General features: G+C 43.0%; 2 protein-coding genes across 2 annotated transcripts in view; one reads left to right on the top strand and one right to left on the bottom strand.

Moving 5' to 3' along the window:
* Window positions 1-8: 8 nt before the first annotated feature.
* On the top strand, window positions 9-5652 carry trmt5 (tRNA methyltransferase 5). Its single transcript, XM_033643488.2, has 5 exons — window positions 9-102; window positions 229-821; window positions 1692-1816; window positions 1948-2587; window positions 5348-5652. Exons 1-5 carry the CDS (start codon window positions 62-64, stop codon window positions 5407-5409), a joined length of 1461 nt encoding a protein of 486 aa, XP_033499379.2. The 5' UTR covers window positions 9-61; the 3' UTR covers window positions 5410-5652.
* mnat1 (MNAT1 component of CDK activating kinase) overlaps window positions 5652-19088 on the bottom strand; it is a 49003-nt gene continuing 35566 nt past the window's right edge. Inside the window, exon 8 of the mRNA XM_033643489.2 lies at window positions 5652-5951. Coding sequence (XP_033499380.1) covers window positions 5840-5951 — 112 coding nt within the window. The 3' untranslated portion in view covers window positions 5652-5839. The remainder of the gene's footprint in view (window positions 5952-19088) is intronic.

Raw genomic sequence — 19088 nt, 5'->3', positions numbered from 1 at the left:
CAATCAGAGAGCGGCTCTCCGCTCGTTCGCCCAATGACCAGCCGGCTTTGGTCGAACACTGATGACGCAGTTCAAGCATGCCTGTGAGCGGAGGATGTTGAGGTGAGCTCTGAATGTGGATTTTCTCATTGTTAATAGCGGTTTATTTAACCTAAAATTGCTCTCTAACACTTGTTATGTATTTTTTAACTTTTATTTTATGTAACCGCCATGTTTCTGTCATTTCAGGCTCCTCTCTAGGGTCTTTATACAAACACAAAGTAACATTAAAGCTGCCGCTGTGCACCGAAGCTTCCGCCCTGCAGCCTCACTGCCAGCCTCAGCTTATCCTGGCTTTTCTGTGAACCCCATAATGGAGCCCAAGCTGTACCGTCCCCCTCCAGAGGTCCGGGGTATGACCTCTCTGGACAAAGACGCCTTCACACAGACCATTACTGTCCCAGCTCTACGGGTGCCCACTGGGGTCTTAAACAAAGTGGTAAAGAGCTTGAAAAAGTCCACCATCCAGCGCCCAGGGGTGCCCAGGGTGGTGCAGGATAAAGAGGAGAGTAGTGACTTTCGTTTAGTGTTGTTGGACCCCCACAGAGTGTTCTCACCAAGCTCCTTCAGTGAAGCTGAAGCTGAGGCTCTGAGGTCATTCAGTGTCCCCGAGGAGCTGCAGCACTATGAGCTGCGGCTCACCTACCACAACCTGAAGAGTGAGGAGGTGCTGGAGGCTGTGCTGCCTCAGGGTCAGGACGTGACGTCTGCGTTCAGCCGGGTGGGACACATTGCACACATGAACCTGAGGGATCACCAGCTCCCATACAAGAACCTCATAGGTGAGAGACAGATGTTGTAAGACAATAGCCTCAGTACAGAATTAAAGGAAACTCCATGATAAGGTTTAATAGAGGAAGGAAAATGTTTCAATACCTGCTGTGTCAGACACTACAGAGACTCACATTCACTCATATAACCTCCCCTTACTAGTAACTGATTTAGCACAAGTTAATCGACTCTAGTCTGTGTCCTCCAGTATACTTTGGACCTAATCTCTTAAATTCCTCCCATAATAATTTGTCTTTTGGCTTTAGTGCCTCTTGTCACAGATCGTACAAGTCTCTGGAAGTTTACAGGGGAGGTGAACATCATTCTTCCAAAAAATACCCCCTCATTTAGTGTTTTGATGACGGTGATGGAGAGCGTTGTCCCACATGTTGCTAAAAAATCTCCCATAGCTGTTCAGTAGTGTTGAGATGTGGTGACTGAGGGCCATAGCATGTAATTCACATCATTCTCACATTTATCTGTCACTATATCAGTTTGAATTAGATGTTTGTTACTGTGTGCTTTCAAAATTATCATTGCAAAAAATACAGGTCATAGTGGATGTTCAGTAAGTCAAGTTTCAAGCACACACTTCAGGTCTCAATGTAGCTTTAATGCATAATGTTTTGATCTTGTGTGCAGGCTCAACTGTGATCTACTGTCACGTGAGCAATCAATTCTGAAGAGGAAGTGATGTTGATGTTTTATCAGTGCCCTATTGTTCAGTTTTAGGCTGAAACACTTTTTAATCAGCTCAATCATTTTGCCTCTGAAAGTCTGATAAATGTGTAGTTTTCGGAACATTAAAGGATCATGGTTTCACAAAGAAAAGGTTTAGGAACTCATATTTATTGCTAACTTCATGTCTTCTCCGTTTGCAGGTCAAGTCATCATGGACAAAAACCCAGGGGTTACCTGTGTGGTCAATAAGACAAACATTATTGACTCCACTTACCGCAACTTCAAGATGGAGGTGTTGGCTGGAGAGGAGAACATGGTTGCCAAAGTAGGTTAAATCACAGATGTGCAACTATTTTAATGATTCACATGCACTATCATATGACTGTTCATTTGTACAGACATTCTTAGATCTAATCTGATCATTGACTGATGGTTGATAAAACCTTTGTGCTGCAGGTGAAAGAAAATGGGGTGATATATGAGTTTGATTTCTCTCGTGTCTACTGGAACTCCCGGCTGAGCACAGAGCACCAGCGTGTGGTGCAGCTTGTGAAACGTGGAGACACTGTGTTTGATGTGTTTGCTGGTGTTGGACCTTTCGCCATTCCAGCTGCCCGCTTGGGCGCCAACGTCTTGGCCAACGATCTCAACCCGGAGTCCCACCGATGGCTGCAGCACAACTGCAAACTCAACAAGGTGGAGAAGAAAGTGAGAACCTTTAACCTGGACGGCAGAGCGTTCATCCAGGGGCCTGTGAAGCAGGAGCTGCCCGTGTTGCTGAAGGGAACAGCCAGCATTCACATAGTGATGAACCTGCCTGCTTTAGCTCTGGACTTCCTGGATGCATTCAGAGGCCTGTTGGACCAGGAGTCTCCCTGTGATGAGAACCTACCCACAGTGCACTGCTACGGCTTCTACAAAGAAAACGAGCCTGAGACAGATGTGGTGGAGAGGGCCTCCCGCAGCGTCGGGCTCCCACTGAAGGGCTGCTGCTCTGTGCATTTTGTGCGTAATGTAGCACCCAACAAAGATATGATGTGTGTGAGTTTCACACTCCCTAAAGAGGTCCTGTTCAGCGCTGATCAGGAACTGACAGGTGAGAGCTCACTCATAACACAGTGAGGATTATAGTTTGACTTGGTCCAGACCTTTGAATTCGCCCACTCCACTGAGGAGCGGCAGTGTGACATGAAATAGCAGTTTCTCGGTTTAAATAAAAGTTGATCCAGTCAGCACCATAGCCGCTAATCACACCGCTGAACGCTGCTGTCGAAGCAGTTTTATATCAGCGTGTCTTCTCAGTGTCACCCGTCATCGTAGTTTGTTATACTTACTCTGCGTCACTCTTAAAAACAAATCAGGTAGGTTGACATGGCAACGCATCAGTGTGGACTCTAGTGTTTGCTTAGGGAAATTCGAATCCCCTTTCCCAATGGAAATCGGTCAGAGTGGACACAGTGTCAGACTGAAAATGGAAACTGAGTGTAAGGAGTTGACAAATCTGATATGAGGCAAGAATTTAGTAAAACTAGAAAGACACTGAGCGAGCACATACCTACACAAATCCACAATGCCTCATCTTACACTGTTAACAAGTGATAAAATAATTTGTACTTCTTTAATTCAAAATGTATTGGGTTCTTCCTTGGCCCCTGCTACATCCTTACGCCAAGTTTCATGAAAATCAGACCAGTAGATTTTCTGTAATCCTGCTGACGAACAGACAAACAAACCAAACTGAAAACCTTATCTCCTTGGTGGAGGGAAAAAAAATATTCATTTATGAGTTCAGTGAAAAGACAAACACTCAAACCTGAACATGAACACTGAAGAAGAGAAACAAAAGGGGAGTGCAACACTGGGTAAAAAAAAAAAAAAAAAAAAAAAATCTTTTTATACCCTGATGATGACTGTCTAAAGTCAAAACACATTGGCCTATCCTATGTGCATAAAGGATTTTTAGTCTGCCAGCTCACACCATAGGCTTCCACACTGAGTAAGCTGGTACAGTCGTTAAGTTTTAGTCCTATGTGAACATGAATACCATTTGTAGTAGACGTCACAGAGCCAGTTAGAAGCTTTGTGGCTTCTCTTCACATCCCCTGTTCTCTAAGTATGAGAGGCTAAACTCTAGTATTCCTTACAGGATGCCTTTTACAGTAAAAACATATATACAAAGTCATGTATTTATTTATAAGTAACTGGGTTGCTCAGTTCTTAGATTTTTGTGTATTTTACCACTTAGACAAGAGCTGAAAGTCAATTAATCGATAAAAACAGTCTCTTTAAATAAATGATTGAGTCATTTTTTTAAAACAAAGTATCTGTGTCCAGCTTCTCAAATGGAAGCGATATCTGCTTTTTTCTTGTACTAAAATAAACTGAAGTTCCTTTGGGCTGTTTGACAAAAACAGAGTATCTACAGGTCCTTAATAAATCTTAAATTCAGTGTTACAACAGTAAGGCCTTAAAGGTATTTAAATAGTCTTAAATGTAAGTTTGTGAGGTCGTAACTAATACAAACATTTAATCTAATTTCGTTTAGACATTTTTTTTATTTCTTTTTGTGAAAATGAATTAAGGCTTTCTATGTAAAAGTCCACATTTGTAATTTTACCAGCCTTTAAATAAATTATAATATTGTCATTTTACTTCATACTTGCACTTACCTGTGGGCAAAATGTGGATTGACTTAACTCACTCTAAAAACCATAGTCCTACATAACACTTACCTCTACCTGCAATGCTTAGATAAATAAGACATGATTTTTTCTATCATAAATTTGGTTAAAAGGTCTTGAACAGGTCTTAAAAAGCATTAATTCTAACCATCTGATACCTGTAGACACCCTGAAAAAAGTAGTTTAAATATTTCACCTTCAGCTGTGAGAAATTGTGATTTAAAATCTTTCACTGTTTTGACATTTTACTATAGTTATTTACGATAATCAGCAGATTCATTGGTAATGAAAACAATCTGTTGTTGCAACCGTCACACATTCCTCAGAGCTGGGTATCAGTATTAGATACCTTTAATTTATCATCTGAAATAACACAGTATCAGGTAGTATTGACACTTCTCCAGTCAGAAAATACCTGCATTTGAACCTGTTTGTATCCAGATCTAGAAAAATTGACTTTGGTATGGTTTTGCTCGCAGCCAGTCACTGCAAGCAATTTAATGGGATGTGTAATTGGCCCGCTACTGCAGCAGCTAAGACCCAAACAGTCTGTGGTGTGGTGAAGTCAAACGCAATGTATTAAATAATTTGAATGCCTGTAAAATGTTTGTGCGTAAAAAAACTTGTAAAAGTCACTTGGATGGGGAGGAGTGGTGGTGGCATTTTACACAACTGGATGCCTCCAATTATGATGGATATCAAATGAAGTAGTCAAAAAGGTATCAAGTGATACCAATACTAATAGAGTACTTAACTGAGCATATGAAGTACTCCATTACATCAGAGTACCTCATTTGACAAATGAAGTACCCTTTGCCTTTAAACACATTAATTATCTGCAAAGAGGCATTTGATTGGTGGCTGGTGTTTATTCCCCGCCCTGCTGAGTACCGTCGCTACTCTTGGAAGCAAAGAAATGTGCTGGAGTAATTGTACCTGTTGCAACAAATACATACTAATATGTGCCACAGAATAAAAAAGAGAGTAATGTTTTAAGGTTTCCCACTGAATTAGTACAAAGTATTTAAATGAGCTCTAGTATTCACACTGTCACTGCTGTTGTGTGTGCTGTATGTGTTATTGTCCTGCCGAAAGGGCCAAAAACATTTTTCTTACTTGGTGGACAATACAGTTTTACAATATTCAATTCTAACCAGATTTGTGTTTCCTCACAGAGACATCAGGAGAACCAGCTCCAAAGAGACAGAAGTGTGAAGAAGCTACAGATTCAACGTAATCATCGCATCAACCTGCTTCTGTTTTGAATGCAACGAAGCGTCTGAGTTGAAAATTATTTTTTTAAGTTGTTGTTATTTTTACAAACTGCTGCTGAGGCTTTTATTGAAGGTGTTGGTGAATCATGACCCTACTTCAAAGACTTCATTTGTTCGTACTAGAACGTATTAGAAGTATATTATTCAGAGCCTGACCCCATGTGTTAAGTTGTTTCAGTTTAAATAAATCTCTGAAAACATGAACAGCTTATCAGTGTTCACTGTGATTTATTTAAATATAAAAATAACACAAAATATTAAAAGTCATTAACATCGTAACAGCAGCATCTCCCACAGCAGCTTTTACCCTCTCTGTAGCGGTGCAGCTTTTATAGTCCTTTCAGTCACTTTCCTAACCCGTGGCCATCTGAGCTCTGGATGTGCTTCAGCGTCTCAGAGGAACAGCCCACTGAAAGCATCCTGAACAGCTCGATGACACGCCAAAGCCGAGCTGTATCCTCCAGCTGTGTCCTGAGGCATGGCAGCCCGCACGTGGTTCAGATACCTGAGAACACACAGAGAGCCCTGGTCAGTAACAGCGTGGAGGTATTTTGTAAATAATGTGACTGACTGGCAGCCCGAGAGCTGCTTTTAAAAACTAGTTCCTGTGAGTGTAATCTGAGTGTGAGTTTATTCTTCATTAAACCCACACTTGAAGTTATTTTTTCTGGCTCTCCGCAACCCTTTGGCCCTTTGATGAGATCAAGGAAGACAGACGTACCCGTACACTAACACTGGAACACCTTGTGCCTGAAAGCCTCTCCAACATGGCTCTATTAAAGTATTATGGGTGTCTTTTATTTTTTAAGTGCTTACAGATGTATCCTGCCAAAGCCCCTTTTCAGGTTCTTAGGCAAAGCCAAAAGTCACTGTTTATTTTCACATCGGTGCACAGACAGAAAAACAGTGGAGCTGTTAATTCAGTCCCCGCAGTGATAGATGCCCCTCTGCTCATGAGGTGTGTGTGTAGTGGGGGGGTTGACCTGTGTCCCCACCCACTGTAATCCTTCCTCCACTGTTGTGTGCCATCAAAGAGTGGACACTGGGACCTGCACACATGTTCTGTACTGCTTTCTTGTAGCATCTTGACTACAAAGCTAAAAAAGCAAAGTCCTCCAGCAACTGAGACAACACGTAGCCTTGCCTGTCAATACTGTCTCCCCCCCGCACCCCCCCTCCACCCTGCAGAAATCAGAGTCCTGGCAGAGAAAGCTAAAGCCCTCACACGAGTCTGGCTTTGTGGCCCCTGTTCCTGTGAGCTGGGGGAAACTTCAAAGTGAAACGGGAATCAAGAGCACAGACAGCCCTCTGTGATTTCTGCGCCCATTCAAGCTGCTTTACAGAGTAACCTAACACCTGTGGGGAGGCTCAGAGAGACTGAGAGCTGAGGCGCGCGCACCGCGTGTGTGTGCGTGTAGATGAGAAGTGGACAGGGAGAAAAAGGTGTTGGCAACAGATCATATTTTGCTTTGTGTTTTATGATTCTATAAGTTGTTTTGCTCCTAACACAATAAAGCCTTCACTGAAAATATAAGATGAAACATATTCACCAGCATGAATGTGACATCATCACATCAAGTCAAACGTTCATCAGGTCAAACACTCATGAATATCACACACTGAGTCAATCAGTGGAGCTGCAACGTTGTCAACTACTAAATCAGTCGCTAATCAACTAATTTGATAATTGATTAATTGGTTTAAGTCAAAGTTTGAGTCAGTTTAAGAAGTCAAAAAGTCAAAATTCTCTGTGTCCAGCTTCTTAAAGGAGCACTGTGTACATTTTAGGGGGATTTAGTGGCATATAGTGGTGAGGATTGCACATTGCAACCAGGTAAAACTTCTCCACGTTAGAGATCCTTCAGTGTTCAATGGTAAGGAGGTATTTAGTGGGAGCCAAATTATCCACAGAGGTCTCTAACACTCCACAACAAACAGACCAGGTGATTAGAACCAGCAAAAACACTGATTAAAGCAGTTTCAAGTTACAAATTTGTGATTCTCCAACGCTCTCATTGCAGAGCAGCTACAAACTACCATAGCTGACACAAATACACTAACAGCCCTGTTTAGTCCCAATGTTTGGTTTGTCCACTGTGGATTACTGTAGAAACATGATGGTGCAACATGGCGCTCTCCATAGATTAGAGTTGTCAAAAGTATCGATACTCTGAAAAGTATCGATACTCAAACGCTGTATCTGGATACAATACTAATTTACAAAAGTATCAATACTAACAGTGCTCGCCACCTCAGCGCCTGTCGGGTGTGCGCAATGGGTCCGACGGACACGAGCTGTGCAGGCAGCGTCTGGCAGGCACAGAGCCCTCGCTGCAACCCGGCTTGTTGTCGTCGCTGTGCACGCATACACACATTTCTGTTGCTGTAATATGGCCAGCACGGCTGCAGGAGGATCAGAGCAGCCAGTTTTGGTCAAAAATGATAAAGGAAAAAGCGCTCTTTGGAAATATTTAGTGAAGTGAACACAGCACGCTGCAGACGGCAGGTACAGCCCCTGCCCTCACTAGCAGCTGAGCAGCTGGTGTTGCCAGCATCAAACTAAAATATAATTTCTAACGTTAATGTGGGAGCTAAGCAGAAAACTTTATCAGTCATGCCCGTCTGTATCATTAATAGACAATGTTAGTTTAACAGGACAACACAATTATGTGTGTCTGAAAAGTTATGTTAACTGTAAAGTCACAGATTGAAGCTGAAAAAACGCTTGGTTTCTCCCGTAAGCCCTGGTTCTCTGATCACATAGTGAGGTAGAAACAGGAGCATCCTGAGCCTAAACTACCAACTCTATTTGATCAGCAACGAAAATATGGTGCCAATTCACCAGAAGCACAGAAAATAAACAGGGCTGTAGATAAATACATTTGTATGGACAGATCTTGTTTCTGGTTGTTATTTATTTTAGGGGGATTTTTTGTTGTTATCATTGATGTTACTGTTCTGATCTTTATTTAAAAAATGACATGCCTCTTAATTTTTTGCTGCTGTATCGAAAATGGTGTCGAGTATTGAATATTTTGCTGGGTATTGATATCGAGTTTGAAATTTTAGTATCGTGACAACCCTACCATAGATGAGGACCATCTCCTTGTGTAGATATAAAGAGCTCATTCTAAGGTAACAAAAACACAATTCTTATTTTAGGAGATTATATACTAAAGAAAACATTTTTATATTATATTCCTTCTCTGACAATATATCCCCCCTAAATCCTACACACTGGACCATTAAATATGAATATTTGCTGGTTTCTTTGATGTTCTGTGACAATAAACTAAACGTCACCTTGGGCTTAGGTGAACACTGATCACAATTTTTCAGCATTTTCTGACATTTTGGAGAGAGACAAAGTCCTTCACTTTCTGGTAGAGCACCATGGGGAGTGATGGACTCAGGATGTTTGAAGGGCAGGGGCGAAAAGGAAAAAAGGGCACCTACCGCATGGCATGGGACCCCATTGGTGCACAAGAAGCTAGTGTGTCATGTATGGTGAAATAGTCTTTGTCCTTGATTCTTAATTAAGATTATATAGACAATCCAGGCTAAAAGTATGTTTAAAATGTTTATTTTATAAACATAAAAGGCAGCCAAAAGGGCACATCCTCTCATTCTCACCACTCAAGAGGGCACTTTAGCGCAGCGTTTTCAACCGAGGCGGCACCCTGAGCCCCCTGGGTCCATCAGTGACCATGGAAAAAAAAATATGTACAGTAGGTAATGGTGAGAGACAAATACATATGATGTTTCTCATTTTAAAAGATAATTTTGCATGTAAGACTACGCAACTATGTAATAAGAAAAGTTACACAAGTGGCATAGGTGATGTCTTAACTTTTACCCTTACTGAAGCGGTGCGTTTAACTCTGCCCCCCCCCCAGTCAGATTCTTTTGGGCATCTCTTTATGGTAAAGTTAACTTGCAGAAAATCTGGCTAGCTGGGGACAAATTCTGTCTTATTAATAAAGTTAAAGGGGTTTCCTTTAGAAGATTTCATCAAGTACATCCAAACAAAATAAGACACTGGAGAGATTTAGAATTGATACTGGATATTCTTGAACTTTCTGTGAACTGAGAAAAGAAACAATCTGTCATATGTTTGATCACTAGAATATTTTGGGTGGATGTTCCACTTTATATAAAAAGATAAACTGAGAAAACAATTCAGTCACAGGATAAAGATTTTTTTTTTTTTTTGGTACAATTAATTTTACTTTTGGGAAAATTCCTCATTCAGAAGAAAGACAAAGATTAAGCAAAATTACACTTCTCTGTATTTATGTTGCTTTTACATTATTTTTCTAAATTCTTTTACTTTTCTTTCATTTTTTAATTTGTTTTTCTCTGTATATATTCACCCCTGGTATGGGTACTTTTGTGTGTACATAACGCTGAAATGTTTAAGTATCTTTGTTTCTTTAACTAAGAATTAAACAAAAAATAAACAGAGGACAAAACAAACAAACAACAATGACAGTGCATTTCTTACTGGAATGCAAGTAATGGGTCTTGCCCGTTATGATAAAAACCAGGAGTTGCTGGATGAAATACATCAGGTAAGATCATGTTACATTGAGCGTGGAACGTAGCTAAGGTACCTAGCTAGCTCACTGTGTAAGTGACATACTTTGAGCAAGAGGAGACGTATAGTTAACTGAGTGGTTTAAGACTAAATTAAACAATAATCTGACTTTCTTGAGCTGCAAAATTATCTTTTAAATGGATTAACATCACTTTTGTAATTCATGGCACAATTAAAATATGATTTGTTTCTTGGTGTTTACTACTGTATATTTTTTCTGAAATAAGGTCCCATGGAGGTCAAACAGAAGGGAGGGATTTCACCTCTTTATAGATCAAACTAATCAATTAATCAAGAAAATAACCCACAGATTGATCACACAGGATGACCTTGTCCTGTTTCACAATAGACAATGAAAGTGAGAGGAAGAGCAGCACGAGATGCCAATCAGCACATCTCGCACACAAAGGCCACTCATCACCCACTAGAAAAACAACACACAAGTTCAAAACAGGAGGCCCAGTGATTAATAATAACTTCATTAGGCCCAAGCTGCTGTAGCCTGTCCTTCAGAGCACTTGAGGGAGGTCTTCTCATATGGCTTCCTGCATCAGATGAGTGCTATCTATTGATTATATTGTACTGGGCCTTTTTAATGGTGAAAAAAGTGGGCTATTTACAGCCCGGCTAAGTCTGCTCTTCCTGCTAATCTAATCCCCAAGCTACTCATGTGGTCATTCCTTCCAAGAAAGCTGAGAGCTCTGTGTAACTTTATACCTGCCTGCCCCTAAGGAGAGGGAGAGGGGGAGCAAAAAGAGAACATGAAGGAGAGGGAGGAGGAGGAGGGTGAGTGGAGAGGGGGTGGGGAGAAAGAGGAGGGAGGATATGAGGTGAAATCACCTTTGGGTATCATCATCACAAACCCTCTTCTCTTAAACCAACCCTGTCTGCCCTCTGCTCACCCCTAACACTCGAGGTTAGTTCAGTTCTGCTCCATTAACTCAGCGGCCATATCCGCATCTTCCTGTAAAGGCCAGCCACATAACGAATACACACACACACACACACACACACACACGTCCAGCTACAAAAGAAGCTGAAAAGATAAACTCGACTCTTTTCACATGACTGTACCTGACAATGCTGAGACATTGAGAGTGGATCGACAACAGCTTAGACGTGCAACAACATGAAATGCATTAAAAGTGTGCAGCACGCTCACCTGCAAAAACATGGCAGGCTCTTTACACTGCTTTCAATCATAACACGAGATGCAACACACACACCATACCCATGATTCCTACAGTTAACAGCAAGTTAGACTTTTAAAGACTTTATTAATGCCTGAATGAAATTTAAGACCAATTTCATAATAATTAATGGAAGAGGAGAAAAACATGAACCAACGTCAATTAATTTGGGTTAGGGACGTTTTTGCCAAAATGTTTATTGTTACAGAAAACTTGACTTTTTATCTCGTGGTGGAGACGAAGGTAGAACAGAACTGGGAAATACACAATTTTGTGTTTTTCACACTTGATTCCCATCATGCTAAATTTCAAAAACTGCATTGGTTTCAGCCATGTTCCAAAGTTTTAGTTAAACAGCCAATTTTTGTTGAATTTGCATGGCCCCACGTCGTCCACGGCAGTTGTTCCCAATCTTCTCCCTGAAGGGATGCCTATTCTATCACTGAGTAAACTGACTAAGTGACATATCTTATGGATAGTTCATATTACATTCAGTGCATAACAATAACAGTACAGGAACGCAATAAATGCAGGAACTTTACGTAAAATGAGTGATTATCATTTTTTGTTTTCGGGCGTTTATTGTCTTTTGTTGACAGGGTAGCTGAAGAGACAGGACAAATGGGAGAGAGAGGGGGAAATGACATGCAGCAAAGGACCACAGGTTGGAAACGCACTTGGGCCGCTGCAAAGGACTCAGCCTATATGTAGCTCACATTCTACCTTGCTGAGCTGGAGGTTCAAATCAAAAACCAAATCAAGTTTGTTTATATATACATTCAAAAACAACCAAAGTGCTGTACAAAATAAAAGAATGACACACAAATATATAGCAATATAAAATGTATTCAAATATAAAACAGAATAAAAGTGGTGACAATTACAAAAGTGAAAAAGATTTTGAAATACTAAAATATCAAAACCACTGCAGACAACCAAAGGCCATTGAAAACATGTACATTTTAAGACTGGTCGCACCTAAAACAAGCAATTTGGATGGATGTTTACTTCTTGTGAACTTTACATCAGAGATGAGTTTTTCTGATATTTTTAGCAACTTTTTAAATAATTGTCTGCCTGTATGATTTTTTTTAACAATCATACATACTTAAGAGGCTTCTTTTCTGACAAATTCTGTGTTTGCTTCTTCCTGACGCTTCTAATATGGGACCCAGTGGTCCAGGGTACAGTGACAGTTGGCTAGCAGACAGTGGATTCTCTGCTCTGAGCATCCGACTGGAAACAAAATATGAGTGTTTTGGCTCCACTATCCTGATCTGTGTGACGTTTATGTAAAAGGCATTCAGTAGATTATTTTGAGATTTTACAATGCAACATGACAAAACAATGATTCATAAAATCCTACTTACTATGTTCTAACATTTTTAAGCGGGGAACCCTGTATACCCCTCTGAAACAGACGCCTTGAGACCATTTTGACGCTACTGTTTCAATCTGCTCTCACAGTCTCCACGCCCTCCTATCCCATCAACCCCCTCCATCCTCTCTCTCCCTTTCTCTCTGAGGACTGGACTGCCTTTTGTTCGCAGAGCCCTGAAACCCAAGCCGTGTCGGCCGGTAACATCTTTCACTCTCCGGGCCCCACTGGAGCATTAGCTGCAACTCGATATGGGTCTTTTCAAAGCCTTGTATTATTGGGTAAATATGGGTCACTTTGGACTGGCCCATTATGTCGCTTGGGGGGAGTGGGAAAAGACTAGTGCAGGTGATGAAGACAACTGAATGACACAGTATGACACACTATGACAGTGTGCGTGTCAGACTGCAATTGCCACGAGGGAATATGACAGGGGCTTTCCATTAGTATACACACTCAGAGGAGTGATATATGTTTTTTCCCTCAGATAAACATCTCAGCATGAGTGTCAAATTCAGATTCTCAAAAGAATTATAGATGATAAAGTGCTCATTTTATTTTTCAGCCTCGACTCATACCATCTGCTGTTACCCCTTTCTCTGAAAAAGCCATGTGCAGTTGGATCAAAACTGTTCAGAGCCAACAGCATTCTTCCACTTGAGTCTGGAACTCTGAATACCTGGGCAATGTCTCCTGCTAATGCTAATAACGGTCAGAGATTTTCCTGACGGGACCCCGAAAGTATTCCCCACTCTGGCTGCCTGGAAAACACAGCGCAGCCCCATCTCTAATTCAAAGTGAAAAGATAAGTGGCGAAATGTTCCGGCGGGTTCTGCGTGATTTCCAGCTGAGAATGTGTGGCTCCTCTTTTTGTTTGGATCATCGACGCTGCTGCGGAACAGAGGGTGTTTGGGTTCTTCAGGGAAAAAGCTAAGAGGTTGGGACTCTGGAGGGAAAACAGCCGATATCAGACGGAGGTGCAGGCTCTGTTGGGCCTCTTGTCTAGACTCCATGTGTTGGCTGGAATTGGATTAAGAGGAGCTGTGGAAGCTCGGGCTTGATGGAAAAGAAAAGAGGCCTGTAATGCTACAATGACTATTTCAGCAAGCCGACACTTAATCAACATACAAACCACAGAGCAGACGCACGGGACAATGGAGCAATCTGAATCAGTCTTAAACAATGTCTACTGTAGAATTACTGTACGTGGTTTGGCTGCTTACTTACATCAAGACTTAAAAGGATATTTTGCTGATTTTCAACCAGCTTTATATCATAACATCGGTAGTATGTGTAAATAAACATCACCCAGATCTCCCTGCTCATCTCTCAACTTAAGTCCACCAGATGACTAGGGCTGTTGCTTCAACTACAGATTGTGCTTTTGTATATTTATATGCTGGCAACAACAAACACAAAGAGTATAGAGGTGGACTCTGATCAAACTGTAAAACTAGTGGTGCTGATCTAATATAAACCAAGATTCTGAAACTGAACTGCCTATTTCTTGACTACATTGTCTTCAGAAACATATTTTAGTGCACTGTTTGGCTGTTATATGAGAATTTGTGAACAGGAAGTGGGGACCATACTGTTTCCTGTATTGTAAGAATTGAAGGCTGAAAAAAAACGAGATCAAATGGTAACACTAAGCAGTGCTGATCAAATACGAATCAAGATTCTGTTACTGCGTTGCCTACTTCTTGCCTAAATGTTTTCAGAAACATATTTTAAGTTACTGTTTATTTGTAATTCGAGATCATTTGTTACCAGCTAGCCGTCATGTTGTTTCCTCTGTCAAAATGGCCAAGCTCGCATTACACCACCTGCCAGCGGGAGAGTTTATTGGTCCGGTGTGGTGCAGTGCAGTGCATGCTGGTAGTTGTAGGTTTTCTGCCTCTTGAGCAAAAGCAAATGCCATGGCCCTTTTCCTCTGTTTTCTCTGGTCATAAAGCTCCAATTTAAAAAGTATTTGTGTCTCTTTACAGCAAAGACATCCCAGTTTTATAAAAAGACCATCTTTCCAGCAGTGGCGTTCTTCTTTAACAGTTGAAAGAAGCTATACTGGCTCCTTTAACAGAAACCTTGAGGCAACATCTGAAAGAATTTGATTTTCTGAGACAATCCATAAATTCTGATGTCCGACTGCTCTTGTTTTTTCTTCAAAGCACTGACCTGAGACCTGGTCTCAGCTTGGCACCTGTCTGCCTTCACCCTCACTGATCCAGGGTCAGTATTTGTTTTTGTTTCACAAAAGATGAGAGGCTTTTTGAATTCAGCTTGTCGTCAGCATGATTCATGACCCAAACAGGGTACGCTGACTTAAGGCAGTTGGAGAGTTAAACTCTGTTTAATCAACACTGGAGGGAAAAATGACATCTACAAAGATAAATCAATAAAACCTACCCTACCTTAGACTGTTCCAAGGACTGAAGCCTCATTAGCTATGTTTATTAAAGCGAAGGAGCTTAAGACTGCCGTGTTGAGTGCACAAAGAGGGCAGCTGTCAAGCATAGGGCAGGCTATATCTGAACAGAGGCTGCCCCATACTTCTGAAAGGCCAGTCATGAGGCTGCTGGACGAAAGCGCGAATGTCCGGAAGTCTTCCTTTAGCGCTCTGCTCCGGCAGCGGTTGAGGATTCCTGGCCCTGGAAATGATGGGGGCTGGGGGAGGAGGGGGATGCAGAGCCACACACCTGCCAGATGATTTGTCATTATAGAGGGGTCAGCACTCAGCTGTCACCCCCTAATCACCCATCCTACCCCTTAAGTCAACCCCCCTTTACCCCCCAAACTCCACTCCAGTCCTCCAAAAACACCCCCTGCATTCCTCAGGCGGCTCCAGTTTCACTCACAGCACTGCTGCCCCATCTGCCCCTCCTTCCTACACTCTACTCTGAGAGAAAATGTACCCCTGTGAGAGACACGGCACACTGAGCGCATTGTGTGGATGTGCGATGTGTGCTTATGCCCCCATGTGTGTGTCTACGCAGTTCACATGTGTGTGAATACATGTTTTTCTAAGGGCAGAGCTGTTTGTATCGATACTGACGGTGAACCGATGGAGCAGAATTTTAGCAGTGGAGAACGTGTGAATTGGTCCAGGCTGCGGTCCAGAAACAAAAACCCCCGCAGACAAGCCAAACACAGAGGACTCTCACAGGTATACTATATCTGTCAACAGCAGTCTTTCATCACCGCGGGTCATAGGTCACACTCTTTTCCATTGAATGCAGCTTCCTCTGGGACGTGTGAGTGTGTGAGACAGATCCTCAGCCATTAGCCAACCCACTGTCCACCAGATTATCTCAAGTTGTACTCTGCGAGTGTGTCTGAGGAGGGGTGGTTACATCATATCCTCACGAGCCTACAGACCCCTTATCCATTATCATGTGTCTTATCATCACCACCGACAGTCTCTGCATCCCAAAAGAGAGGAGGAGACAGAGGTGGGTATCACTAACACTTAGTTATGGGGAGAACATGTTTAGAGTGTTAACAGAAGCTTTGGGTGACACTTGACATTAACGCTTATAGAAATACATTCTCATGTGGAGTGACTGACAACCTGTGAGCTGTCTTCAAGAGCTTGTTGGTATCAGTGATAAAAACTAAGAGGTGCACATGTTTTGTGTCTGTGAATGACAGCATTGTGGAGGTGCCCACGATAAAGGCCCATTGTGCTACTCGTACCCTAACTTCACTTCCTCATCCAAGCATCACCTGTCACTTCTCATCCTGGGCTCTGTTATGTGTCTGCCCTGCACCTCCTTTATCTGCCCTGATGGGGGCAGTAGAGGCTGGCTGACTGGCCAGGCCACTGGCCTCACACCTAACCGCAGCAGCCGAGGGGCTTGGAGAGGCATCACACATCCCGCTAGCCACTTGATACAGAGAGCATCGTCCTTTCGTCTCCTGAGCTGCCACTTGATAACTCTGCCCCCTGGAGAGCTTAGAGGAAGGAGGAGGAGTGGGGGGCGAACCAGACTGGAGAGGGAGGATAATGACATGACATCAGTGTCATCGTTAACCAAATGGGGCCGTAAACAATGGAAGGACATATGCTGTTCAGTGAATGGCTGCTTGCACAAGGCACACCCATACATATACAGCAACGGAGCCTTGACAGTTAAATGTAACATTGTGGGAATGGAGCACCGATACAGAGGAGAAGAATAGAGTTTTCCCGAGGGGCTGGGTCGCTTCCACAGGTATCAGTTACAGAAGCACCTCAAGCACTGAGGAGAGGCAAAGAGGATTTCAATTAAGGAGAAATATGGGAAGAGAGCAAAGACGTGGGGGATGAAGGAAAACAAAAAGGCAGGGGGAGGGTGATAATTCATACATCATAGTGAAGTACCTCCCAACATGAGGTGTGCGTGGCAAGCCCAGCAACCAAGCCCCACATGACGGGAGCTTGTTTTCTTTCTCCAGCTCTTAAGAGGGGAAAATGAGCCTGCTAATCCCCCTGTACACTGTCGGGCCCTTTGCCCCAGGGGTGAAGAGCAGGGGAGAGGCACAGGGTTCAGGTCTGTTGGTGTTTGTGTGAAAAACACACACAAACCGAGGGCGTGTGTGCGGAGCTATGAGCACCATCATGCTCAAAATCAAAGCATGCAATCTTAGAGCGCGTGCAGCTACTTTGCGAGCCTCCACACAGATCAGTGTGTGTTAAAATAGTCAGGAGGCATCATCTCACCCTCCTCTGGGTATTGACCCTGTCGCCTCTAGGCTGTGACACAAATAAACCTGAAGGCAAGAGACGGTGTTATACTCGGAGTTTCCTGTTTGCTGGTGTCTCCTTCGCTGGCCTGGTTTGGCCTGGCCTGGGTTCATCCTAGGAGGAGACTGCTGGTCTGTCTGGCACACAGCCCACCGAGGGAAAACAATAACACTAAAAGCAGGCCTCTTCCAGATGACCAGAATACACACAAGACAAATGTTTCTCCCGCTCTGTCATTCTGTAATGCTCCCTCCGTTTCCGCCTGCTCTTTGGGTCAGAAATGACTCACCCACAAGTAAAAAGCCTCCAGTCAACTACAGCGCGTGCTTATTTTGACTCATACTTCAAGAGGAGATCAATATTTGCACAGATCTATGGGAGGGAAAACAATAGTGATGTGGCCTCCACCAGCTCTGTCTGTTAATGGTCTGTTTACTGAGACAGACGGGATAATGGGCTGGGTGGGGGCTGCTGGAGAGTCGGACGGTGCCCACGCTCCACTCTGTTTCTGATCCAGTTAGTAACGAGGAGAGTGAGCACTGTCAGAACAAGAAGCTGAGTGTGGAGGCAAGGCGGTGGCCGTGTACTGTGAATGAAGACGGAGCATCGTGTTGACACACACAGGTTTGCAAGTCAAATAGCTGGACATGAACCTCCACACTTTTACAGTGCCTGCACTCTCTTTTGGTTATGCAAATTTTAAATCTGAGAGCCCCAAGGCTGCAGTAAAGCTTTCAGATCTGAGCTATATGGAAACACTTAAATGGTCAGGGAGGCTCTGCATTGAAGTCTATAGTTTGCTGGATCTAGTAACACAAGACAGTGGCACGCGCAATGAGTGCGTACTGTGAAAAAAAGGAGGATATCAGATATCTGAGAAACCAAGTTCAGCTTTAGGTCTTGGTTATGGTGGCAACCCCAAAGTATGTGAGGGAAAGCCCTACTGTTATGCAAGAACCAAATAAACAATTTTTCCCATAAATGGCTCTATTTGGCAACGTCACAGAATATTTTAATTGGCTGAATGAGAGAAAAATATGAGCCCCGAGACATTATCTAATAGTAGTAAAAGTAGATCAAAGCACACTGCTCTTGAGGGAGTTCATCTGAGGTCATGCTAACCGGCGCCTCAGTCTCCAGCTCATAACTTAAGCATCAAAGCTGTGTTTGTGTGAGAGAGAGAGTGTGTGAGTGCATGACTATTTGAGGCCAAGAATACAAGACCCGTCTCTCCAAGGTGCCATCACTCTGCTCCTGTCAGTCTCAGCACTCTGACGTTCTAGTGCTGCACCCTACGCTCCCCTCATAGTCAGTGACCTCTGACCCCGCCCCTCTGGCCCTTCCAGGCCCATCAGATGGATCTACGCCCTGCAGGGATCAGAGAACCTGGGCTACATGGACAAGCTATTCATGCCTGTTTGTAGGAATTCCTCTGGTGTAGCTGTTCTCTGCACATTGAGTGAAAAAGAGGAATATCATGGCTGACTTGCACTTTCATCACGGAGTCAGAGGGGAAAGCGGGAGGAAGGAAAGAATGATTTGTATGCAATTTAAACCTCATATACTCCAATTTAGTGATGGCAGAAATGGATTCAAGAGTACTCTATGGACCATGTTTAGTGGTCCTGCAAACTCCCAGAGCCAAATCCAGGGTCACTGGTAGTGTTCTTGGCCAGCTAGGCCAGAGCTGGAAAGATGGAGAGCTCAGACCTGGAGTCAGGCCAACCAGGCAGGGAGAGGCTAGCAAAGCCCGC

This window comes from Epinephelus lanceolatus, chromosome 15, assembly GCF_041903045.1.
Source record: "Epinephelus lanceolatus isolate andai-2023 chromosome 15, ASM4190304v1, whole genome shotgun sequence".
In the NCBI taxonomy this organism is placed as follows: domain Eukaryota; kingdom Metazoa; phylum Chordata; class Actinopteri; order Perciformes; family Serranidae; genus Epinephelus; species Epinephelus lanceolatus.
Note: the sequence above shows the minus strand (reverse complement) of the source record. Positions and strands in the feature narration are given on the sequence as shown.

Bases quoted from the DNA above. Each gene is read 5' to 3' on its own strand.
- trmt5 (XM_033643488.2), top strand. From the start codon at position 62: ATGACGCAGTTCAAGCATGCCTGTGAGCGGAGGATGTTGAG. The intron at 822-1,691 runs GTGAGAGACAGA...CTCCGTTTGCAG, and splicing joins CCCATACAAGAACCTCATAG to GTCAAGTCATCATGGACAAA. The intron at 1,817-1,947 runs GTAGGTTAAATC...TTTGTGCTGCAG, and splicing joins AGGAGAACATGGTTGCCAAA to GTGAAAGAAAATGGGGTGAT.